The 25,492-nt window shown below is 50.8% G+C and overlaps 7 protein-coding genes across 7 annotated transcripts in view; 1 reads left to right on the forward strand and 6 right to left on the reverse strand.

Annotated features, from left to right (window-relative positions):
- Positions 1 to 411, reverse strand: part of PFICI_14189 (uncharacterized protein) — a gene marked incomplete at both ends in the record, with an annotated part of 1,366 nt that extends 955 nt beyond the window's left edge. Inside the window, one exon of the mRNA XM_007842770.1 lies at positions 33 to 411. Coding sequence (XP_007840961.1) covers positions 33 to 411 — 379 coding nt within the window. The remainder of the gene's footprint in view (positions 1 to 32) is intronic.
- A 1,818-nt stretch (positions 412 to 2,229) lies between these two features.
- PFICI_14190 (uncharacterized protein) lies at positions 2,230 to 4,314 on the reverse strand (the record flags this gene model as incomplete). The annotated part of the gene is made up of 3 exons (XM_007842771.1): positions 2,230 to 3,414; positions 3,494 to 3,732; positions 3,831 to 4,314. The coding sequence occupies 3 exons, from the start codon at positions 4,312 to 4,314 to the stop codon at positions 2,230 to 2,232; spliced, it is 1,908 nt and encodes a 635-aa protein (XP_007840962.1).
- A 2,349-nt stretch (positions 4,315 to 6,663) lies between these two features.
- PFICI_14191 (uncharacterized protein) lies at positions 6,664 to 7,514 on the reverse strand (the record flags this gene model as incomplete). The annotated part of the gene is made up of 3 exons (XM_007842772.1): positions 6,664 to 7,186; positions 7,330 to 7,369; positions 7,454 to 7,514. The coding sequence occupies 3 exons, from the start codon at positions 7,512 to 7,514 to the stop codon at positions 6,664 to 6,666; spliced, it is 624 nt and encodes a 207-aa protein (XP_007840963.1).
- A 734-nt stretch (positions 7,515 to 8,248) lies between these two features.
- On the reverse strand, positions 8,249 to 9,889 carry PFICI_14192 (uncharacterized protein; the record flags this gene model as incomplete). The annotated part of the gene is made up of 4 exons (XM_007842773.1): positions 8,249 to 9,339; positions 9,401 to 9,577; positions 9,627 to 9,755; positions 9,820 to 9,889. 4 exons carry the CDS (start codon positions 9,887 to 9,889, stop codon positions 8,249 to 8,251), a joined length of 1,467 nt encoding a protein of 488 aa, XP_007840964.1.
- Positions 9,890 to 11,320: 1,431 nt separating this feature from the next.
- PFICI_14193 (uncharacterized protein) lies at positions 11,321 to 15,178 on the forward strand (the record flags this gene model as incomplete). The annotated part of the gene is made up of 3 exons (XM_007842774.1): positions 11,321 to 11,587; positions 11,663 to 13,214; positions 13,269 to 15,178. 3 exons carry the CDS (start codon positions 11,321 to 11,323, stop codon positions 15,176 to 15,178), a joined length of 3,729 nt encoding a protein of 1,242 aa, XP_007840965.1.
- A 198-nt stretch (positions 15,179 to 15,376) lies between these two features.
- Positions 15,377 to 17,652, reverse strand: PFICI_14194 (uncharacterized protein; the record flags this gene model as incomplete). Its single annotated transcript, XM_007842775.1, has 8 exons — positions 15,377 to 15,562; positions 15,647 to 16,331; positions 16,397 to 16,545; positions 16,618 to 16,971; positions 17,026 to 17,073; positions 17,170 to 17,252; positions 17,344 to 17,420; positions 17,480 to 17,652. 8 exons carry the CDS (start codon positions 17,650 to 17,652, stop codon positions 15,377 to 15,379), a joined length of 1,755 nt encoding a protein of 584 aa, XP_007840966.1.
- Positions 17,653 to 19,440: 1,788 nt separating this feature from the next.
- PFICI_14195 (putative 4-hydroxy-2-oxoglutarate aldolase) lies at positions 19,441 to 20,580 on the reverse strand (the record flags this gene model as incomplete). The annotated part of the gene is made up of 1 exon (XM_007842776.1): positions 19,441 to 20,580. The coding sequence occupies one exon, from the start codon at positions 20,578 to 20,580 to the stop codon at positions 19,441 to 19,443; it is 1,140 nt and encodes a 379-aa protein (XP_007840967.1).
- Between the last annotated feature and the right edge of the window lie 4,912 nt (positions 20,581 to 25,492).

Consider the following 25,492-nt stretch of genomic DNA (forward strand, 5'->3'; position numbering starts at 1 on the left):
GCCGCCTCCGTAGCCTCCCTCGCCACTATCACCACCGCCGTATCCAGAGCCTCCTTCCTTGCCACCACCATAGCCGCCCTGGCCCCCGTGGCCGCCTTCATCACCGCCATAGCTGGGGCTGCTACCACCCTCTTCCTCACCTCCACCGTAGCCACCAGAGCCCTTGCCTCCTTCATCGCCGCCGTAGCCACCGCCGCCTCCACCACCACCGTGGCCACCGCTGCCGCTGTCGCCGCCGCCACCACCACCGCCGCCGCCGTAGGAACCGGTACCGTACGATCCAGTCTCCCCGCCACCGCTACCGTAGTGAGAGACGGACTGGCACCTCTTCTTCCTGATGCCGCGGGCGCGCAGGGTGCCCAGGACCAGCGAAGGGGCCAGCATGGTGACGATGCCTACAGTGAGCTTCATGATGGCAGACTTGAGATTTGAGAATTATTATTAAGCGAAAAATGTGCTGAGTGTGTATGTGTGTTGTTGTTGTTGTGTGTTTTTGATTGAAACAGTCGACAAGAGAGACGAGGAGGGGGATTATTGGTTTTCTTGTGTTTTTCCTATTTCTTTTTTTCGGGCTGCTTGAAAGAGAGTGTGTGGTCGTAGGCAAAAATGAATTTAGCCAAACGAGGGAATTCGCACAAAAAAATCCCAAAAAGTCTTGTCTGTTGGGAGAGGGGGGTCGGGATGACAAACGAGTGTAGGTAAAGACTGATGAGGAAAGAGGAAGAAGAAGACGAGGGGAGAAAGGAGAGATAGGCTTGAGACCGATCCTCATGGCTCTTATACAGTGAGTTTCGAAGGGGTCAAGGAGGCGTTTGCTCCGGGCCAACCTTTTTCTTTCCGATTATGGTTCTTTTCCTTCTTCTTCTTCTGCCTGTGTGTTCTGGTCCTTTCCCTCCCATATCTCGGGAGAGGCACTCATCCGTGTCCCTAACGTGAAAAGGCAACAATGCAATTCAAACTTCATTCTATCAGCCGGCACGACAATGGGCGTAATACTCGTCTGTGGAAATTACCACTCACTAGATCCATGATGGGGTCGTATGCAAGGTACCAGAGAAGCCGCTCTGCTAATCAATCCTCGCCTTTCCTTCTCTCCATTGGGTCGGGACTTGTGTGCCCGAGTGGGAGTATGCGGCTTTGGAGAGAAGCGGCTGCCACGGGTTAGGTTAGCAAGGGTCTGATGTTCAAAATCTTAAAAGACAAGAATGCCGGCGAATACGGTTTGAAACATCATCTTCTCCTATTCCCTCGCCCAGCTTTTCCGCCCCGGGCACTGCGCAGAAAGAAAACAAAGAGTTGCATGTTAATGTCAAGCCGATGGACGGAGTAGTCGAGCCGTCATATTCAATAATGGAATTGAACTGGCCTGGATCTTGTGCTTGAGCTCGCTGAGAGATTATACATTGCATGGGATGAGGAGGAGAATGAAGAGATCAAGATTGTGATAGTAAAATTGGACGTACTGCATGTGTAACGTGCAAACTGTCAGAAGCACATATGGGGACGTCATGCTGCACGATGCGTACAGATGCAGTGCTTGATGTAGAGCCCTAGTCGTGCTGCTTCTAGTCAGGCACAAGCAGAAGCCATGGTTCCATGTTGCCCCTGTGGGAAGTGTTTTTTTCCTCGTTGCTTTTTTGTCCCGACTGAAGAATCTTTTCAGGCACCAAAAACTCAGAAATCCAATTGGCCTATCAGAAGCGGCTGATCCGAACCTTGTTGCCGGTTGCAGACCTCGCGCACCCACCATTAAGCTCTTATAGTGAGTTCGATTCACAGGGGACGAGTCTCACCACGGGACAGGAGCCTCGCTGCAGAAGCTGGAGCCGCAAGCCGCCTCCCGAGGCGTCAGCCATTCGCAAAATAGAAGAAAGGTACAGTAAAAACGTTGTCATTCCGTGTACATACAACCATAGATATGGCACGCGATACGTCTGACCATGTAATCACCACCTCAAGCCACAAACGTGCGGCAACGCCCATCACCCCAGCCTAGGCTCACTCCCTCCAATCTTCGATGCCGGCTGATCAGGAGCTCACCTCTCCTGCCTTGACTGGCACCCTTGCCCCATCTCCTGAGAATCTGCGTCAATTTGACGGCTTGCGGCTTGTCTACCTTTGGTACTGCGGCAACTTAAGGAAGCGAGAACTGCCCAGAATGCCTGGCGAACAGTCTAGGTCAATATGATCGACCTTTTTGACGCAGCTCTCAATTTCTGCTCATATTGATCAGTTCTCCACGCCAAGGAGGACCAGATTTGCCACGTTCATGATGGTAATGACCAGCCAAATGAGAACCGACAGGATGCAGACCCACCAGTCATTACCCATCTTGACCAACTCTCCCAGTCCGGACACGCCATCGACTCCTTCCTCCTCATCCCGAGAATCCATGTGTCTGCTCGAGCCGCGAAACTCGTCGTCATTGCTGCCTTCTTTGTAGAATCTCGCCATACCCGGCTGCACAGTCATGTACTTGTTGAAGCACGTGTACCATATGAGGGGCGCGGAGACAAAGGGCAGCACAATAGAGAGTGCAACCTGGCTTCCATTGAGCGCAGCACTGAGCTTCTCGCGGCCAGCAGCACCGGCTATGATGATGGATGGCGTGATGCTGATACTGCGGGTAATCAAGCGGCGGAGCCATGGCTTCATCTTCCACTTTAGCGCCCCCTCACAAACCATCTGACCGGATATGGTGCACACGATACCCGCGGAGACACCCGAAAATAAAAGCGCCAACGCAAAGACCGTCCCGGCGCCAGTACCAAGGCTGGAAGTCAAGAGGGTGTGGATGCCAAAGATGTCCGCATCGAGGGCCTCGGTGTTCCCGTACAGGCTCGCACCAGCAACGATCAGAATGGCACTGTTGACAAACAATGCAAACGTGAACAATGAAATAGCAAGCTCGGCGTACGAGTAGTTGAGACAGTGCTTGATGGCGCGCATAGAGGGAACGTAAAAGACCTTGTCGTAATCCTTGCTGTCGCTAAGGCTCTCGGGACTAGTCGTAGCATTGGCGGGCATGAGATTGTTGCGGGTATCATAGTCCATCAGTCGTCGCTGCGGAAGGCCAGACCCTAGGTATAGCGAGTGTGGCATCACGGTCGCGCCCAAGATACCACAAGCCTGATACAGACCCTCGCCCTGGATGACGGCATTGTTTGGGAGATAGCCTTTCATGACTTGACCGACGCTGGTGTTTTCGATGTGTGATAGCTCAATGCAAAAGCAAACCACAACTGCAAGAACCAAAAGCATGACAAAGACCTCAAATGAGCGCAGACCCTTCATGGATCCTTGAGGACGGTAGAAGAAGAGTAGCACCATGACATCGAGGATGGAGATGGCGCATCCGGCGACCAATGGTAGCTGGGGTATGAGCAGATTCAAAGCAATTGCCGTTCCAATGACCTGATTGCCGTTAATATTGGGTTGCATGGTATCGTGCGGAATGCATATATATCATCCTTCTTGGTGGAAAACTACTTACTTCGGCAATATCAGTTGCAATAATGGCGATTTCTGCCATGCCGTACAGGAAATAGTTCAGCCATCTAGGCAAATAGGCCCGGTTCGCTTCGGCAAGGTTCAATCCAGTGACGGTTCCTAGCTTTACTGAAAGGCTCTGCAGCAAGATGGCAAACAGGTTGCTCATGAGAACAACAAACAAGAGTCGAAACTGATATGAAGCTCCAGCCGCTATATCAGTCGAGTAGTTTCCAGGGTCGACTGTGTGATGAGGTCAGCAAGCAAGCACATTGATGAGATGCGGTGAGCTGGATGCCATGTGTCTTGGCACCCACAACCAAGACACTAAGGTGACTCACTGTAGGCCACCGACACCATGAAGCCAGGCCCAACAAACTTTCCAAAGGTGAGGAAGACGTGCTTGAGCCGGCGAAGAGGACTTCCTCCATCCTTCGCGGAGGCCGACACATCAGTAGAAGTAGTGTCGGCACCGCCTTGACGGAGGTCGTCGTGGGGCACCTGGACCGCCGTCCCGGAGGTGGACGACTGCTTGGTCGCAGGCGACTGACCGCTAGCGCTATTATCACCATGCGCTGCCGCGGCCAGTTTTGGGTGCGCATCGAGGGCGCGGTCCCGGTCTGGCACGGGGGCCGCCACTTGGATGATTCCCTGACCAGTGTCGTCCATGGATCCGTCTTCATCGGAGGATCCCCGTCTGGTTCGGGAATTGGCGATGCCGTTGAGATCCTGATTGGTGGTCAGGTCGTTGGACAAAGCATTGGGACTCTGGTTGAGTCCATCGTCGCCCTCGTAGGGTTCATCAGTTCGAGACGTCTGATTCATGGTGGCACGATATGATTCGTTTCTCTGTTGCGATTGGACGTTTCTTCGACCTTGCCTACAGGCTTCTTCTTTGAATTTCTTTGATTGGAAAGTTGGCACGTGTCTCGAGTGGATTCTCTTTTTTTGCTGGATGGAGCCTTTCTTCCTTCTAGATTCCTTCCTTTTTTTTTTCTGGACTGACGTTGGCTTTTGCGTTTATCCTTGCTGGAACAAAGGGGTCCTGTTTCTGTCTGGGGCTGAGCAAGTCGAAAGGTAGGTAGAAAAACAAGACTCTACTGCTTGCGATCAATTGAACTGGCACAGGAATAATCAATGACAAGTGGTGACTATATCAACGTGTGTCTCGTGACCAGTCAGAAGAAGGAGAAGTCTGGAGTAAAGACAATTGGGAGCAAACCCAAACTAAGAAAGAGACGAATCTAGATTTCTGTATGTCTCTAGTCAGATCTTCCTAGCGGGCATGAGTGGGTTTTCTCTCTCCAATTGTAGTAGTTGGCCACTAGCGATCAGCAGCTTGACAGTATGTAGCCAAAGCAATGCCGGAATGCCAGATCCTCGGGAACAACCGTTGGGTTGCCAGCCAGACAAGGGCAAGCAATAGGCAATGACTGATCCGAATCCAACAACAGACTTTTGATTATTTAAAGCAGTGCAAGCTGGGCAAGTTGAAAACCATAAACCAAAATAGAAACCTTTGGTATACAAAGAGACGAGCAAAGTATCCAAGGTAGGTAGGTAGTAGATTGTATGATACAAAGAAAAGAAGGTTTCTTTTCGGACAAAGTTATATCGAAGTTCGCCGAGACTCGTCATCATCGGACACCGGGACTTTACGAGAGGAGAAACTGGAATGCCCAGTATCTATCTAGCGTGTGGAATTCACAGCTTCCGGAAGCCAGTCATTCAAACAACTTCATCGGCTATTGCTCTTTCTTTCCTCTTTACACAGCAGAGTATGTGCCCTACCCAACTACTACCTGGGTACCTACCTTGTCCAAGAAGAAAAAATAAAATAAAAAACTTGATGCCCAGAAATCTCGACACTGCCACTCTGAATACGCCATCAATAGTGCCATCAAGGTGGTTTGATCATGTACTGGCCCAGGGTCTTCATATTCCTATTACAGTACAGAATCACTAGTGAGTCTGGTAGCACCCACCTGGGCATACCATAGTAGCTGAGCAAGTTGGGGCAAGTTGGGGCCAGCAAAGAACAATGCTAGCCACTAAAAACCATTGGAAACTTCCCCTCTCCCCACCCGCGGCTGGCCTCTCGGAACATGGCGGTTTCTCCCGGAGTATGACGGCATCAAAACGGCGGCATGTTCCTCGTTCCTATCAATTCAATGGTTCAAAAGACCCGGGTTGGGTTGTGCCGAGGGAAAATCAAAACCATTCCGTGTTGCCGTTCTGGAACTACTACTAACAAGAAAAAGCACTGCAGCCAATTATATCAATCTTCTTTCGTGGTCATTGGCAAAAGAAGAAAACCAATTGCAATTTCGTTCCCTTGTTTATAATTCCATTCCCGTGGCCCTTTTCAAGAGATGATTTGCCTCAAACACGGCTTGACTCGCTATATGCTCTGCACAGAAAGCAAAATACAAAACCTCCATACCTTGCCAATAAAAACACGGGCCTGGTTGACTTGACATTGGGTCGTTTCACTTGTTCTCCTCATCATCATCTCAGATGTATATGACCTAGTAGGCAATGTAGGCGAGGTACATAGGTGGGCAATTGTTCGCGCGGGGCCATCGTAATGTCTGGCGCAGATCCATCCTCAAAATAAGGCCCGAAACTACCTCGAAAGCCAAGGACACACAGCATAGTCAAGTGTTGAACTTTTATTATTGTTTTTTCTATATACCCCGATTTTTTTCCCTTCTCGTTTTTATTTTCCATCATCACCAAAACTACCAGTTCCAAAGAATACAGAACAGTACACACCACTAGATGAAAAACAGTGATGAGCGACCTGTCCAAGAGAAATAGTACTCGGGCCAAATCCCTTGGCCATGCGTTTTCCCCCAAGATTGATAAAGTTGTAAATGCCAACACCGCAGAACGCCTCGCCAAATGGGATTGAATCATGAATAGATGTCGTTGAGTACACCGCCTCACTCATCTCCGTATATGTTTTATTCCCGAGTCTGCTTGGCTGCCAATTGTGACACGAGCAAGAATGACACTTACAAGATCCACGGCCACATGTACATTTCGCATATAAGCAAAAAGTCACTGGAAGCTGTCAATCATAATAATCATCGTCTCTTGTCTAATCGTCGCTGAGCTGCCAAGCCCTCACCGGGTCTGCTGCACCCGAAAATGAACACAGCATGCTTCTTTCTACTGGGCTTTCTTGCCCTCCTTTCTCTCGCGGTCTCTCTTGGCATAGATCTCGGACGTGAAGGGATTCTCGTAGGCCAACGCAACCTTGTAGACCACCCAGACCCAAGCGGTCAGCAGAAGACCTGCCGGCTTGCCGTACAACAGCGCGGTGCCCAGGAAGCTGCAGGTCGAGCCCCAGTACATGGGCGCATCCGTGACGTTGAACGGGAACCCAGTCACCATGTGGTCCATCAGGATACCAAAATAGTCGCCGAGAAACGTGCCGGTAATGCCGAGTGCCCACGTCGAGGTAATGACCAGGACGTTGCCGGATGCGATCAGGGCGTAGGCGAGATACTTGACCTCGTCGGTCTCGAGGAGTGGGTACGACGGCTGGGCGCGCAGGGCACGCTCATACAAGAAGTCACGGAAGAGGCCCAGGGAGAAGATGGTCGCAGCAAGGAAGTAGCAGGCAGCCTGGCGGTTGTTGTTGAAGATGCGCGAAAGGAAGTGGGTTCTGTACTCGCGGCGGGCAACAATACTGGGCAAGTGTTAGTCTGAGACCATCTTATATACCGCAGCCAATCCTGCCTCCTTGCTCGTCATGACACGAGCCGAGAAATGGAGAGGCCTATTGCGGACGACAACACTGCAGCGAGGATGTTAAGAACATGGCCTACTTACTTCCAGAAAGTAGGGTTGAATGCAATCGCAGCAGCCGACACTAAACATCAAGGGTCATTATACTCGTCGACTCTTGGTACCCCTTGGCAACCATCAGGGTCGGAAACATGAATGGTAAACATACTGTACAAGCTCTTTTGGTCGAGGTCAACCAGCTTGCTAGGCTCAAATGCTAGAGGAGCCATGATGATAGTGGTGGTGGTGGGAGGTTCTGATTGTACAGTTGGTCGCTTGCAAAATTGATAGTTGCCTGTACACGGCGTTGTACTGTCTTTTGTATGTAGTTCTGACTCCTGTCCTGAATAGGTGGAAACTAATGGAGGCGTGTTTGTGGATGGTTCAAGAAAACAATGAGCTCTCCAAAAAGCTCAACCTAACCTGGGCTGAAGGAGCTCCAATAGCGTCAATGCCATGTGCAGTCCCTTCGGAACCCCTCCCTTCGCTTCTTTGAGCTTCCTTCCTCGTCGAACCGGCACAAACCGGCCCTCAAACTCCGTTGGCAAAAAAAAGGGCGGACAGCAACCGTCAAAAAAAAAAAAAAACCAAAGTTTTTCTTTCATAATGCAGCTTAAGATACTTGACTTACCCGTGTCCAGACAGCAAGCCATAATAATCGGTTGGATTTTGTATTGAACCATCCATCGTATATTCGACTTGGAGCCGCTGCTACTTTCGAATGGGGAAGCTTTGGTTGCATTGTTCAAATGGCCAGTTGCAAAAGCAAACAGGAAGATGGTTGTCTGCTTTATTAATCTCATGTAGGAAACTCAAAGGGAAGATTCCTTCCCGTCGTAAGTCCTGGGTATTTTGAATGCCGAAACGCCGTGTTCATATGCCCAAATACACATCCCAAACGCCATTGCTCATTCCAGTCGTTCCGTTTTCCCGTTGCAAGCGTTCGCTATTCCAGGCATTTTACCTATTTCCTTGCTCTGGTCTTCTTTGGCTGCTGTGTCGTCGTGTCTTCCTCCTCCTCGTCTTGACCCTTCTTTAGATCTTCTTCGAGGCCCCATTCTTCCTTATCGTACCAGTCTTCTCCATCCGACATGTCTCGGTTCGGTCCGCAATGTGCCTCGTACTTGGACCATTGCAAGACAGTTCTTCGCAGCCTCTCTGCACGCAGCAGGCCTTCATGGAGCCTTTTTGTGCCTCGACATACTTCTTCTTGCTTCTGGACGTAAGCTTGGAGCAACCGCCTCAAATCCTCAGCTTCCGCCTCTGGGATACCCAAGTCTCGGTTCGGTTGTGCTGATTTGGGTGCTAGGAAGATCGGATGGATAAACATTTCATCGAGAGCTTCCAAAGAAGCTATCGACATTGGCGCGCTTCCTGGGAGGTTGACTTCATGACCATTGAGCGCTTTTGGGAACGGTTGCGCCTGTGCTCTCCCGCCGTTTTGTTCCCCTGCTGTTGTAGCACCATTTATTGTTGGCTGTGCTTTGCCTGCAGCTAACTTGTCATGCCCGTGTTGCGTCCCATTAGCAGTTGGATCCCCGTTAGACTCGGTCGCTCCGCTTGACACTTTATCATTCTGCCGATTCGATTCTGCGGTAGTGTCTTCGTCTATTGTTTCATCGGCATCGATCATTGAGGTGTCGCCATCTCCAGTTGTTTCTTTGGCCTGTTCACCATCTTCACGGGTTATGCTGGACCCTGCACCATTGGCCGATGGAGAGTCATTCGCGTTGTTGGCAGTTGCATCGGCTCCCAAGAGCAGCCTGGTCGTATCTGGCTTGATGGTAGGCTGTCCAGAGCCAGGAGTACTTGCAGCGTGGGGTTCTTGAAAGTAGTGGAGGTCGTTTGGTGTCTCCATCATTTCAGTCGGGATCCAGATATGGTCACCGACCAGCTTTGTGTGGAGGTGCTTGATATTCCACAGCGCTTCATTCTCCTTGTACATGGTATCGCGAGCTTGAAGCGTGAGGTCGGTCAATGTTTTGGACGTATAAGGGCGGGCGAGAGTAGGGTGCGAAGGCAGGTCGGTCACAGATGTCAGTGGTGCGAGGATGCCTGTGCAGTATTTGGTCAGTATGCCACAAAAAAACCGGAGACTCGAGGCACTCAAGCTCACTCTCCAAGCGCACGTTCGCGTAAGGGTTGAACTCGGCTGCAGTTTCGACAATATCTTGCATTCGCTGTTCGTAGTCTTCGTCGTCGCTCTCTGGTTCGTAACCCTCATCGTCTACCAAAGGTGGGTTTCGACTAATGATGCCCCGTACATAGCCAGCATGCTCGATGTACTGTAGCACTAGTGTCAGTAAAACAGCTCCTGGAAGAGTGACGGGTGGTGAAAATACATGCCTCTTTATAGACTTCGGGGCCCGAAGCCGGTGCCAATTGCCCTTCACGCGCAAATCTGGCTCGCTTGTTGAGCTTCTGACCGCGGTTTCCACGGTAGTCGACATCGTCGTCTGAATCTTCTGACTCTACGGCAGCAGAAATCTGATTAGTGACTTGGGAAGTGCGTACTGGAAGGCACAAGAAGGATACCGTATGCTCTCCGCTTCATTGCCTTTTTCATGGCTATTATCGTGTCGGCGAAAAGTGCTTGTTGCGACATGGTGGGCAATCGAGATCGTGGGCCTGCGCCTCGCAGTCCCCAGTTTCTGCGGTATTCGAGGTAGACTGTGTTTTGAGGTACAATTATTCGCAGCGCAGCTCGCGCCTGCGCCTCTTCGACTATCGTCCTTTCGTGTTAGTAGGCGCGGATTTGAGAGTACGAAGAGTCGAGGCGGGAGGAAACTGACTGGTGGCGGTTCTGTCGCAGCGCTCGCCGAGGAATCGGGTGTGAATGGCGAGAGGGAAGACGGTGGAAGTGTCGTGTTGAACAGATGACGAGAGGCTTTGGAAGTAAAATGACGTTTGACTATGTTCAAATATATGCAAGAGACCGAGTACCCCTAGACAAGGTCGAAAAGTGCGTGTTGCGACGAGTTTCTGGCAGGAAGAAGACTTTCGCTGCGTAATGGGGACTGGGGGGGCAGATAGGTGGACGGGGACGACGAGGCTGCGTCTTCGCTTTGTTACGCTTGGGTCCCGCGCTTGGCCGATTACATTATCGATCGGTTCAAAATCATTGACTGGTTAGTCTCGAGGAGCATTGGGGAAGCTGTTGGGTAGCTTGGGTGGTCCTGGACACCTGTATTGTTAGAGTCGGCAGCTGCAGATTAGGGACATACAATGAGCACTGGGCAGCGTGGCAGTTGGGGTAGGTCAGACGGGCCCCGAGTTCGCAAGCAGCGCTGATGAGGTGGGCGTGCTACAGTCTTAGATGCTACGGGATAGACACTAAAACCCCTGGCAGACATTTGTCAGAATGCGCTAACTGTTACCACATGTACCTAGGCAGGAAGTAGGTACAGCTCAGAGGGCCCTACAACCCCCCTCGGCAATGACCGAAATGGGGGAGCTTAGGCGTCTGAGGTCACCTATTGGCAGCCCTAGCTCAGCAATTGCCCACCTACGTCAAAGTAACTCAACGGCGTACGACGTACCACATAGAGGTCCAGAGCAGCAACCACTTTACATGCGGCGCCTGGAGTCAACGCGCAGCAGCAGCAGCAGATAACCGTGTCTGTGGGCCGACCTCACTGGCATCAAAGCTGCGATTGATTGATTGTCTTTGTCGAAGACTTCTGACCCTGCACAACAGCCTTCACTACGCCTTGCGACCCGTTACATGACATCTGGGACAATTGCTTGGTTACTGCTTTCGAGAGAGCTATAACTGCTGGCAAGATAAGCATATTTGTTGCTGCGCGGGCTGGTAGTCTGGTTGTGTCTGCGCCCAACTTTGGTCAAAAGTGAGTCTGCGTCCGTTAGCTTCATGGTTCCGTGTCACATCTGAGCAGCAGTACTATAAATCGATCCAGGCTGCTAATCATTGGAATATAGTGCTGCTGTAAAGCTGCAGGTACCTCTCGTCTTGACTGCTATGCACCTAGGAACCGACAGGTTGGCGTAGACTGCTCTGTGAACACCCCCTCGAGCCATGGACGACTATCCCGCTGGGAGTCTGGACCATAACCTCCCATTGTTGGTGGTGTCAGGCCTCAGCACTGGGCCTACAAAACCACTGCTCACCGATCCGGACCTCAAAGAGCAGAGCGTGCTCATACGGTCAGAGCTTCCTCCGGTTGAGAGTCGCGAGGCTAAGGCGATCTTGCATTACATCCAGGAGGCAGATGCAACTGACCTGCCGTGGAATGGACAAGACGCCTCCCGGAAGTACAAATTCAAAGTGAAGACCATAGGTAGAGTGAGTCTTACACTGTGCAACTCTCGTCCTTCTAGACTATCTGTGCGCCTGATCCTGACCTGATTCAAATTATAGGACTTCCTCTTACCGCCTCGGCGCGCTCGACTGCCAGAAGACCTCGAGACGCCCTTGTCACCGCCCGTTCTACACTCGCCTTTCTCTCCTCTGAGTCCCGGCTCATCTTTATATCCCGATGGGCTCATAGACGCACGCTGGCTGCACAAGCATCAATCACTCATACCGAGTATATGCTTGTGCTTCTACAGCCTCACATCCGACCCTACACTGGCAACATTGCACGACAACCAGCTAAAGACAGATATCAACGCCTTGAAAAATGCAATCAGTCGCTCTGGCTACAAGTGCCGCTTGGTCGCAGTCATCTTGAGTGACCGAACACCGGATTCCATGGGCGCCTTTCAAGAGAGACTGGAGAATATCAGGTGGGGCACTGGGTTGGATCCCAAGACATCGCTGTTTGTCTTGCCTACACGACGCTCTGAAGCAGAGTTGGAAGGCGCTGTGGACAGCATATTGACTGCTGTTTTTGTCCAAGCCAGTGAATACTACCGTGAACTTGGTCGAAGGTCCCGCAAGAAGAAAGGCAGAGGTGTGGCGCCCCAACCTACCATCCCACCCACCAGCGGCACTTCCCATACCCTTACCCTTCAAGGCTGGAACGTCCGTTATGATTTCAAAGCAGGTGTCTTTGCCGAATTTAGACAAGAAATGGATGTCGCATTGCGTTCATACGAGCAGGCCTATGAGACCCTGCTAGGAATGGATGTATTGGAGACGGTCCCAAGCTGGAGCCCAAGGTTCAACGATGGCCGATATGTTGCGGATATACTGGCCATCAGGGCGCTAAGGTGCTTGTTGTGGAACGGGCAAACCACTGCGGCTGTGCGTAGGTGGCAGATGCATCGACAGCGCATGTCCGATTTCCTTGATCGCAGAGGTCGGGGAACGCAGAATTATGGTTGGCAAGCTTGGGAGGCGAGATGGGCCGAGATCATGGCGAATCTGATCGAGAGAGCCCAATTCCCTGAGCTAGACTCTTCGTCTCAGGCCTTGTTCCGGTCGCCAGAAAAAGCCTTGTCTGCTGAACGATTACAACCCTGGGAGCTCTTGCACCACGCTGGTTATTGGTACAAAACCGCTTCTCAGCACGCGCTGGACCGGAGGAAACTGGCGTATGCAATTCCTGATGACTCCAGAAAACCGCCTGACCTATCAGAGGTTTCCAAATCTGCTGCCAAGGCCTATAACGCGTTCGATACGTACATGTGTCCAGAGCCATACGAAGAGTACCCCCTAGACGGCGAGGGCTTTGACCATGCACGATACATTCTAAAATATCTCAATGCTGCAAAAGCAGAATTCCAAAAACGCCACCAAGTACGATTGACCGCAGAGATTGCGCTTGATGCCGCCAAAGAACTGGAATATCTCAAGGAATGGAAACAGATTCTGGAACTACTCACGCCTATGTGGCGAGATTCATCGTTCCGCAGAGAAGGATGGCTAGGCGCGGCGGAGGCACTGGGTTGGACTCTCAGAAAAGCCGCTGCACGAGCTGGGCAGGCGGATTTGGTCATTGCAATCGACTGGGAGCTTCTCAGCAATAGTGAGTTTCCAATACGGCTTTTCTGCTTAATTCACCATGATTAATCTGTACCAGGTTTCTCGAGACAGCCCAATTGGCATTACGATATCACCCGGTCTCTTGACAATATGCAGATCGATAAACGCCCGGAGGTTTCAGTCAACGATGATCATCTGACCTCGTTCCTCAAAGCATCATTTGTCTTCAAACATGATGAGGGCCGAGCAGGTCAAACTTGCCCAGCGCAGCTCGTCGTCACGTCCACTGCCTTTTCTGGGAGTGCGCCAATCACTTTGCAAGATATCGCAGTGGCCTTTGGGGGTAGTGTGCGGAATTTGCGCCTAACCCATGAAGCAGGCACTGCCCAGCCACTAGTCAGGAACAATATCTCTCTCACCTCTGTCGTTCTCAAAGAGATTGAGGCTCCAGAAGATACCGGTGATAGAGCAGAATCTGGGTCGAGTACACCAACCAGTGGCATGGTTATACTCCATGGAAAAGACGACTTGACACTGCGGCCAGGACAGTCAAGGGTATTCGAATTGAGCCTGCCATTGAGAGAGGCTGGTGAAGCGAATGCCGCGGTGATAACCGCCACCATCGCGCCGGAAAACTTCAAGCTCAGCTACTCCATGAGAGTTCGTGAAGACAATACTGTGGGCTTTTGGTATACGAATACTGGGAAGAGACGAGTCACAAAGATCAATCCCCACGTCATCAAGGTTCTTCCAAGGCCGCCAAAGATGCAACTCAGATTTGTTGGCGTTCACAAGCAGTATTATGCTGGTGAGCCTATCAAAGTGCAGATCGACCTTGTCAACGAAGAAGATGTGGATGCAGTATCGAAACTAGACGTTCATCTATATGGTCAAGAGGTACCTTCTTTCACAGCCTCTGCCGGAGATGAAACACTACAGTCGACCAGCCAACATAGCGAGGAGGCAAAGCTCGATGGTCTGCCTATAGGTACCATCGCCACAACAGAGTCAGCCAGGGCCATAGTCACGATCGATCCTATAATCCGACCCACAGCCTACGACCTTACTATCAAGGCATGGTACAATTTGATATCTGACCCATCGACATCTATTGTACAAACGGTCACTTTCCAGGTCAATGTTGTCAATCCTTTCGAAGCCAGTTATGATCTAGTTCCAAGATTACACAAAGAATCATGGCCAAGCATTTTCGACCATGAGAATCTACAAGAGCAAGCTGAGGATGATGAGGACCACAATCACCAAGCCACGGGTTTGGCACAAAAATGGTGCCTGATTACGCGCTTTGCTTCATTTGCTACCGAGGACCTCTGCGTGCGGGAGCTCGATCTTCAGGTAGTCAAAACTCATGGTGGTGTGAAATGTACCGTGTCCAAAGACCCGACACATCTCATTTCGGACTTGACAATGAGTCCAAAGACAATGGAAGAAGCACAATTTGACATTGTGGCGCAGAAATTGACCCTCGACGAACGAGCTCCATCAACTGCAGACTTGGCCTTCTCTATCAAGTGGCACCGGTCAACTGCAGAAAACGACAGCGCCCCGAATACAACCACGTTCCTCCTCGACCCCTTTTATGTTACCGTTTCCGAGCCGCGTGTCTTAGCTAGCGTCTCTTACTCGGAGCCACCAGCGCCAAAGGACGGTGCTGACGCATCTGATAGATCGCTACCCATTATCATTCTTGATATTACTATTGAGAACCCCTCGAACCATTTCCTGACTTTCGGTCTGGCCATGGAACCGTCAGATGAGTTTGCTTTCAGTGGATCCAAGAGTACATCGCTGAATGTTCTGCCACTCGCACGAAGAGCAGTGACATACCGACTCCTGCCATTGGTTGAGGGTGGACGGTGGATAAAGCCGCAGCTGGTGGTGAGGGACAAGTACTTTCAAAAGGTCTTAAGAATCATACCAACGGAAGGGATGAAACGGGAGGGTGATGGCGTGGCCATTTGGGTCCCGCGTAATGTTGATGTATAACGACAGCAATTTTGAATCCACATAGACACTTTTGCACGTAGGACTGCAACGATTGAATGACCAGCATTGTTTGTCGAAAACAAAAAAGCAAGCTCAATCTATATGCTATGTGTATAGGCGCATGAGTTCATGCTCTCCCGGTCTACCACGATAGACGCGTGCGAATCACTTTTACCAGTGTTAGAAGACTGCTGTAATTCAAATGCTGTAATCTCGCCTCCGAGGCAAAGGATATCCCGCGGCGGGCCGTCCGAGTTTTGGATATTTTGTGCTAGGTCCGTAGATTGGAAGCTCATCGTCAAGGTCTAAAAACTCGACGTCAACGCTCTCAACGTTGATCGTCAGGCTTACTACCGAGTCGGTGGGGATGAGGGTGCCGTCTCGCTGCAAATTGAATTCACCAGTCAGAATTTCTCTACGTTTAGGGTTCCTTGTTCTTCTCCATGAGCGTTGCGTTAACAGACTTACCTTTCTAATCTCCACCCTAAGCCTCTGCTCGAGCAGCGGCACCACGGTCTTGTCTTCGACACATGGAGCGAACCGCTTAATCTCCCGGTTGAGCTGGATTTCTGTATGGGTCAAGCCCGCAGGCGGCAAGGCCATGATGGCTGCAGACCCGGCGACCGTGTCGTTGCCCAGGAGGACTTGAACTTCGCAGGGGAGAGAGAGCTCGGACCGCTCGACTCCAATCTGGACGTAGTACTGCCGCTGCCGCTGCCGCTGCCGTCGCGGCCAGTTGGCTTCATTGTCCCGCTCAGTACTATGGCGGCGATGACGAGAAGATGGAGGACCTCCTCCAGACCCGTGCGGTGGCGGCGTGACCAGATTCGGCCCGTACAGCGAGTTGACCTGCCGAATGACGAGCTGCCGCGTGCGGTCCGGACTTGTCGACCAGTCGTTGATTTCGGGATACGTGTAGCCAAAGGTCTTGAGCGAGGCCGTCGTCCGGCCCGTGTGAAACGTCTGCGGACCGCCGCCGCCGTAGCCGGGCCGGTAAAAGGGCGCCAAGGGGGAGTCGGCCGTCATTTGCGTACTCCCCGGCTGAGCCCAGGTACCGGACCCAATGTCTGTGGGTTTGCTCTGGTATGTTGAGTTGTAGTTGATGGCTTGCCAGAGGGCAAAGAGCCGATCAACATTGGCATGGTGAAGCCAGCTGGAGGCGGGTCAGGTTCATGTGTGAACGGGGGCATTTCTTGGGGAGGTCAGACTACAGCTTACAATATGGGATCAAAGGCCGAGTACAGGGGATTATACATGAAGGTGCCCGCGGCATTATGAACATCGTTATGAGGATCCTCAAAGCTTGGCCCAGGGTTCGCTGTCGAGGCCATGACGTCAAAGTCCCTGGTCTTGGCAAAGACGTTGTACTATATTGAAATTCAGGATCCCCTTTTAGAATCGGGCCTAGACGGGGAGTGGAACTTTTGGAGCAAACATACCACTTTGTCCCGTAGAGACGTCACCACCAGCGACAAGTTACCGCTAGGATTCAAGTGTCGTTGCGTCCCCGTGCTGTTCCAGAAGACGGGGTCATCGGTAGTCGGAAACCACGCTGGGTCGTGGTTGAGCGGCACGCTGGGCCAAACGAAGCTGTACAGCGGATTGGGAATGGTTTCTTGACCCTCGGGCGTGTTGACCGTGATCTCGGGCCATGTCGTTGCCGGCGGCAAATTCGAGTCAGTGGCCCAGTCCCAAAACGGTATCCGGAAGGAATTCGCGGCGGACAAGTAAAGGGCCGCGTCTCTCCCGGTATACCGTCGTGCTATCTGTTGTATTTTCCCGCCCAGTATTTGCTGAGGCAATGATTAGTGTCTATAGATGATTGGAATAGTAGGGTAAACCTTTACCTCGTACAAGGCAAGGTAGGGCCGATGCCACGTTATAAACGGTACCTCCTGCGTGATAAGTTATTACCATTTGACGCAAGGGAGACTGGGAGGATTTCCTCCGACGGATCCAATATTGGGGTTATTAAGATGGAAGCAGCATACATTATGAAAGCAATATCCAGTCTCTTGAGCCCCCGGGGCCTGTCCGACTCCATTCCATGCTGTAAAGGGCCGGCCGTGAATACCTGAAAGGAGACGAATTCTTCAGCCACTCTCTTTGGTTGACTGGGTAAATAGACACAAGACTCAAGGGAGGCAAAAGAGATCATAACTCACCTGCAATCTGGAAAAAGGAATCTGACTCATTTTGACCAAGCTGTTGCATTTCGCGCAGCCCTAATATGTACAAGTCCCTACAATGAAAAGTCAACACGATTTTGAGTAAGCAGGGGGTTTCATCTCCGACAAGTACCATTGTGGACCGCCCAGTGCTTGCAAGTACTCAATATTGAACCTCGTAGGCCTCTCGCCGTCATCAGCTATGCCTGTGTGTAGCCCCGTGACAGTCACGGGTGCCTGGCTGCAAACAATGCCGGGCAGCAGACTGGCAAGCGCCGTGAAGAGGAGAGTTTCGGATATGTGCATATTCTATACCGCGATTTGTACTAGAAAGGATGGAGTATTACTACTGGGATTGAAAGCAGAAGAAATGGGAATATCATCATGTTGCTGGGAGAAGAAAAATGTCTTGGCAAAAGAGTAAGGGCATGAGGCTTTTATGAGATCTCTCTTTCGCCTTTACCGCGATTCCTGCCTCCTTTGCGAGACGTTGGACTAAGTACAGGAAGTAAGAAACAACCATAACAGGCAATGGCTTTTCGTTTTCTCGTATTCTGTGATCCAAAGTAACATGCAGAGACGCGCCATGTATCTATTTCATCTTATGCTTGAGAATCGTAGTGGACCTTCTCCTTCAAGCTGCGTGTGCGTGTTCAGAGAAAGCATCAATCAGACGGTGAAGAAATGAAAAACCTCACGGAGTTTTCTGGGTTTGTGAGCAACGCAAAATCAATCACAAAGCTATTTCTAGATACGGCCGTCTTTTCGAGGCGTGTAACGAGCTACAATGACTACGGTACAGGATCAAAGTACAGAATCGCCCCTCAACGGGAAGTAGCAGCAGTGGCAGAGATTTTCCAAGAGTCAATAGAGCTTTCCTGATGAGAAAACCAGTCTCCGATGCATCACTTGTCGTTTACCCGCGTATCAGCAACCTCCAAATTTATCCCAAAGCAAATTGTTTACCACGGGCACGGACTGAGAAATGATGAGCCTAGGATCATATGAAAGTCAAAAAAGAAAAACGTTGTTTTCGTGGGACACAAGACCGGAGAAATTACCCGCCAGGCAAACTACATGACCGTGTACGCCCTGAAAGCCGTGGTCTGGACCACGTGTCTATCGAATGGGAATCCGAGAACAGTTGCTTTGTCAAGCCCTTTTTTCTGGTCTCCTTCATACAGCCAAGCGATTGCGTTCAAGCATAACCCGAACCACAACGTGCAAGTCCCCCATGAGGAATGGGGTCCAGCCAGCGTTGCGTTCCGAGAATATCGGCCGCCTGGGTAGAAAGCCAGACAAGTGCCCATGTTGGGGCGCACTGTATCACCTCACCTCCCCCAAAATTGCTGTCAAGCGTGGAATCTACCAAACTGGAGGAAAGAAACATGGTGATGCTTGGGGATCATGAGATGCTGTGCAAGAGTACCAGTCGGAACAATTGGGACCACGCAGGAAATTGGCCGACCATATCGACTCACCGCCCTATCTACTTTTGTTGTTGTCAAATAACCAGATTTCGGTGAGCTCGAGCTCCCCGTTGGAGATGCAGGTCAAGATATTATTTGTCGACGTCAGTTTCGTGGCAAGCCATTGTTTCGATGGAGTGAAAGAGAAACTCATGATCATTCCTTCTCATGTCCGGGCGACAATATCAATATGCCTTTTCGACATATTCCTACTTCGTACACTAGAACCCATGATTGACAGAGTAAAAAGGGGCCATAAAAGTTTTGGAGGTGACAAAGTCTTCAATTATCTCAAGAAAAAGGAACATCATGCTTAAAGACTCAAGTCATACTGAAAAAAAAAGAGTCATTCATTTGAATCCTACCAGCTAACAGCGCTACTTAAATCTACAAGGAATAAAAGAAGCTTTTGCGGGGACATCCTGTGTTCCCTACACCTCTACCCTTTTGTCATGGTGGATTTTTTGACACATGGATAATGGTCAAAATAAAATGCAAATCCGTCGCTACTTCTCACCGCCTGGTCGGTTGACCTTTTGATATGACCCCCACAACCATTTGACATGCGATGCTTTTCTCTCCTCCTCCCTCGCTCATTAAAGAACATGAACACGTGGAAAGCATCTTACAGAGATTTCTCGAGTAGCACCAAATCCCGGAAGCCTTCCTTCCAGGCGTTGGCCTGCTCGGCAGTTGGTTTTGGCAGCGGGCTACGTGCATAGCCGCCGTAACCCATCCACGACTGCATACCCGACTTGACGCCAATCACTCCGCTTTGGATGGCTACCCAGTCGCCCTGTGATACTGTGTCTTGCATATCTTGTGCCTCTTCGTACTTGCCCGCCTCGAAAAGCTCAATGGTCTTTAAACAGGCCTTGGGTGCAATGTTTGCTAGTCCTGCAAGGATACCATGACCGCCGGCAATGAGTGACTGGATGCTGAAGTCTGCGGAACCGGCCAACACCAAAAACTCTGGTTTTTTGGCATCATAGTTCTTGGTCAACTTTCGCGTGGCAGCAGCAACTCGGTTGAGTTTTCCAGTGTTGCCGCAGGTCAGCTTGACGCCAACAATGTTGGGATGCTCAGAGAGCTGCACAATGATATCAGATGACAAATCCATGCCGTTCACGGCGCCCGGGTAATTGTAGATGATGAGTGGCACTGGGGAAGCGTCTGCCACAGCGTTGAAATATTCGAGAATAGTCTTTGAGGACGGAGCAAAGAGCCCAGCGTAATAGGAGGGAGGTAGGACGAGGGCATAGTCGCCGCCATTTTTTGCAGCGTCAACACAGAGTTGGATGGCCTCACGTGTGCTCTGGCCGCCACAGCCCACAATGACTGGCAATGTTTCGAAACCCGCCGCATCGAGGGCCTTTCTTGTGGTCGAGGTGACGAGGCATCGCTCTTCGCGAGAAAGATGGACAGCCTCGCCATTTGAGCCCTGGGTGGCCAAGCCCGCCACGCCCGCGCGGGCAAGGCGCACAGCATGTTGGGCTACTTGCTTTGTATCGACATCTTCAGTCTCGGGGTCGAAGAAACAGACGGTGGGGACATAGACGCCGGGAACAAGTGTTTTGGCCATTCTGAAGTTCTCGTCCAGGGACGTACTATCAAAAGAGCTACTCAATGGTGATGCCGATTCCGTATTGGTAACAGAGCTTAGTCTTGTAGAAGAGGCACCAAGAGGGCGCAAGTTTGAGGGCACACTCCCGGGCCAGTTGGTGTAGCTGCCAGCAGGCGAAGGAGCGTCGACGTGAGGTGCCATTGTACGGAAGCAGAGACAGGTGACACAGTCGTGGGATGCGGTGGCTCACTAGTGTACGCGGACAGACACGACGTCCCAAGGTAGGTACTAGGTAGGTAGGTATGTATTATATGTATAAATATTGGAAGGAGTAGGGTATCGCGTGACGACCTGTAGCACCTGAGGCACTACGCAATAGATGACCCGGCAGGCAAATATGATAAGAGCAGATGGTGGCAGTGCCGCTTTTGGTATGGAAGGAGCCAAGTCAACCACTAGTATCTATGCCCGCAAGAGAAACTTGACAGGATAATAGCATAGAACAAGGGTGCGGTGAGAAAGTGATATAGCGTCGTAAGCTATATCAGTCTTATGAGATGAGGTGAGATGGGATGAAATGGGATGATCGATCAGGATATGAAGACTGTAGACAAGGAGAAACTTGAACTGGAAAGGGGCAACTTGTTGCTTTTAAGTAAATCGCCCTACCTACAGTAAGTCTAGGTAGGCTACGGAGTCAGTCGGAGCTGGAGCCATAACATAGCCTACCTGCCTCGCCTAGCATGTATGTATGAGACTAGGTAGGTATGAGTGTGGGACCCAAGTTTCTTTTCTTCCCTCGAAATAGCCCCAACCTGCCCAAAGCGGTGACGCTTGAGGAAGCTCGGGGGATCAGCCGACCATGTAGCGGGCGATCCGGAGGTCGAGAAAGACTCCAGTAGACCGGGTAAGAGAGAGAAAGTCGGGAAAAGAGAGTAAAAGAAAGAGCATGGTATACAGGGGCGGGTGGAACCCCGTAAGGTAACGCCGCGGAAGCGCAGGCAAGTTCACGAGACGGTATGGTGAGGCAAAGGGGGGGAAGGGAGAAAGGGAAAAAAGAAAGAGGAAAATCTCGCCTGGTATGTCCATTGTTACTTCTGCATAATAGTTGTCCAGCCATGTGTATTGAATTGTCAGCAGCAAATATTGAACTGACCTAGGACTGTAGTACGCGAAGTGTGTAGTATCTGAGGTATCTTTGATGATTGCATGTAGCCCCCAAGGAACCCGGTCGTCTGAACAGCAGGGATTCCTGGAAGCTGGGACACTCGACGTGGGGGTTAGCCTCAAGCCTGGAGCCACAGACGATGATCATGGAAAATAGTACAAGGCCCCGGCGACATGCTAAAGTATGTAAGCAAGATGGTATTTTCGGGGTAGCAGATACGTTTCTAGCCCAACGAAGCGGCAGGCCTAGCCAAGATAGGTCCTTGTATCCGTACCTACATTGACAGAAATGTGTTTAATGCAGCGGAAATAATCATTTCGTGGTTATTTGAAAATCGACAGAACCGACCTGCCTTGCCAAGTGCTCAAACACGACAAACAGCAAGAGAAAAAGGATGAGACGGACAGATGGAGTATGCACTTTGCAGCATGCACCAGTAGGTGAGTCCGTCAGTCAATCAGTAGTCAGTCAGCCAGTCAGTCAGTCAGTCAGTCGATCAGCTCTGCTGTACGTATATACGCCACTGTCTGACAACAGTCGGTTGTAGCCGTTGGAGGGTATCAATGTATGCTGGGAAACGTGGTCTTAGCTGCAAAGCACTTCAGGTCTCAGTAATGCTGCGGGCGGGCCAAAAACGACAGCAGCGAACCAGAGCACATCACCGGGCGGTCATGCGGCTGCGAACAATGGTTCTCGATGACAACACGTCAGACGATGACATTGTCTGTATATAGGACTGCCTCGTTACGGTGGTCCAGTCGAATCGGTCTGCCATACCAAGTTTGGTAGCCGAGACATGCTGCAACTGTACCACAGCAGCAGTCGAGATGAACGCGTTGAGGACTGTGGTTCGCAGGTAGGATCTTTCAGCTGAAAGCGGTGAATATGGAAAGAAAAAGGGGGTGGTGGTATTCTTTTCGCCTCGTCCACCCATGAAGGGAAGTTCTCTTTGATGATGGAATGCAGCCGAGCCTGAACCTCGGGTGGGATATGGAAGAGATTATCCATTGACAATTGCCATGTATCCCCGAGCCGATCGGTAGGTGAATTGCTTACTTTCAGCGTCTGCTTCTTCACGACACCCACCATCTTCTTTGTTCGATTGCATCCCTCCTCTCCAGGTCTTTTCGTCTTTGGGAAATCCTTCAATGTACGTATATGGCGTAGGTTAGTACGTATATGGACAAGGGTGGCGAGGCCTCCTCTCCGAGGGACTGGATCGAGAGGTGCTGCTGAACCAGTCTGGCAGATTTTGGTGGTCAGAAACCGCCACACCTCTTGTCGATCGAGAAACCAGCTGCACAGCTGCACAGCCCCATTGTCGTAGTCGGGTATTTCAGCCAGGCAAGCTATAGTCCAAGTCCAGGTCGAACCTTTGTGTCATTCGTATACTTCATGGGGGGTGCGAACTCGGCAGGTTGTCAATTGATTGTTCTTGGTCTTTCTGGAACTACGTGTTAGAAAAAAAAAAAGATCCACCACTGATGGGACTCCCCAGAATCGCCGAGTAGTGTAGGTACGTAGGTGTTTCCCTCACACTAAAACCAACCTAATTGCCCCGCGTTCGGGGGGAAGGTTGCGGGGTACTATGGAGCAAACGTGCCAAATACGTAGGTAGGTAGGTAGGTAGGTAGGTAGGTAGGTAGGTAGGTAGGTAGGTAGGTAGGTAGGTAGGTAGGTAGGTAGGTAGGTAGGTAGGTAGGTAGGTAGGTAGGTAGGTAGGTAGGTAGGTAGGTAGGTAGGTAGGTAGGTAGGTAGGTACAGGCTGTACATGACTACCTACATAACTTTACACGCATTTTCGATTTGTTCTTGTAGCGAAAGATGAATCAACTGGCAAGTCACGATGTTGCTATGACCCCATTCCTACGTGACCATGCATGTCGACATTGCCAACTTTTACGAGAACTGTACCTATACAAGTCTGCAGTGATTGGGATTAAATTTCCCGAAAAGCCGATGTCAACTGATACCTTGTAGAAACTTGCGCTCGACCTCGCTGGCGCTCTCCTCACACAGACGCAGAAGACAAATGCAAGACGCCATTCTAGACCAGACAAAACATGGGATTAGTATCAATCGTATCCACAAATCATCGAGGCGGTCGTGGCAAGATGTGCTTGTTGCTTTCTTGGTGACTGATGTCTACTTTGAAACTGCGAGTATCCACCTGTGTACGTCCGTTTTTACGACAGCGTGACCTGACATGGTTCCATCTTGTCCAGCGCTTCCTCTGTAGACGGGGTTCGACAAACCGCAACCGCTTGCCGCTGCCGCTCGACGGAATATATCGCTGAAATGGACCCCTCCTCTCTCTCTCTCTCTCTCGACCCGCAATGCCGAATTGAAAGCTTGGCCTAGCACTCCTTATTACCAATATTCCAATAATGGCTTCTCCTTCCACCTCTTTCAAGACATGTTGCATCTGAAAATAGGATCGGACCATCGATCTGATCCCGACGGCTTGCGACCTTGGCAGGACAAAACAACAAGATGGGCCATGAAACGGGCTGAACTTCCTTTTGCAATCATGGGCTTAGATTCCCTGCCGGATTCCCGTCCTTTGTTTTACTTCTCAACAAAACGCCCACATATGCACTGCACCTGCATGGCTCCTGATCGCGTGACAGTTTCCCTGTCTCCACGTTTTCGCATATTTCACCTAGGTTACGTAGGTACACTAAAGGCGGCGGCGCTCCGATCGCAAGCATTCAGTCGTCTGCGTTCGTTATGTGTGCCCGGGGCATCACAGTTGCAGTATACACAGTACGTACAACCTTGGCAACGTGGTCTTTTGTATACCTGAAAAGTTGCATTTCATATGCTACGCCACTACTCCTTCGCATATGGCAATATCACCAGACTCATATTACTCGAATGCTTGGCTAAGCTTATTTGCATTCGCTTGCCATATTCGGTGTAGGCACGACATACACGGAGGCTGTCTCCACAGGCCATATTCGCGAGAGGGAAAAGAAGCACATGCAAGTTCTAGAGCCATGCTCTCCATACCACAGGCGGCAACTGAGAATGCCAAACAACTCATCGAAGCAGCAACCGGCATGAGAAATCCGTCTTCAAGTTTCATCTCGGGACTTGGCAATATAGAGACGCGGTTCGGACGCGGACGGAGACGGGCGACTTCTTTTATTCTAACCCCTTCTCGATAAACGATCTTGAACCTTGCAACTTTACACCTGCGCCGTCGTGCGTTACCTAGTATACTTCGTAGGCGGCTGGGCGTGATCGACGCCACCTGAACCCCCACGTCTTACCCAACTTCCCCAGCTTTCTGGCTTTTCCGTCCAAACCCTGGGGTCGCTTGTAGTCGCCTGCCGGTTCGTCTTTTTGACATGGAGATGTCACTCACCGGTGCCTGGAACCAGAAGCCAGGACGAGTCTTGGCATCTCGGATACAGCAATTTTCGCCCGGCTTGCTGCAATTGGTAAAATTCTCGCCATAACTCATGCAAGGCAAAGAGGCATTGCCTGCCAGCTTGACACAATAATATCTTGGTCTAAGTAGTCACTAGCCGGTTCTGTCGTGCCATAATTGGTCTCCAAGAATTGATACCCTAATGGAATCTGTTACGGGATCGTCTCCAAATGACAACGGCATCATCGACGGCGGGGCATTCCGAAGCCGAAAGTCTTTCCGATGCACACATTTCCCAATCATCTCAAGACTCCGATAATGTCATTCAACAATACCACGGCATGAAGCTTCATTCTATGGCGAATGGAAGACATTTGACTGGTACTCTTGTGAACTGCAATAGAAGGAGCCCCCACGCAATTGACTAACTGCTACACGAGGCTCAGTATACTAAAGCCATTACTGGCATGTGGCTTATTCTAGAACCGCCTTTTCGCTCACTTCGTATACTCGGCCGTCGCAAGCCGCCATGCATGACGGGAATGCATGCAATCTGTGCAGATACGACT

Source organism: Pestalotiopsis fici, assembly GCF_000516985.1.
Source record: "Pestalotiopsis fici W106-1 unplaced genomic scaffold PFICI_Scf_12, whole genome shotgun sequence".
In the NCBI taxonomy this organism is placed as follows: Eukaryota; Fungi; Ascomycota; class Sordariomycetes; order Amphisphaeriales; family Sporocadaceae; genus Pestalotiopsis; species Pestalotiopsis fici.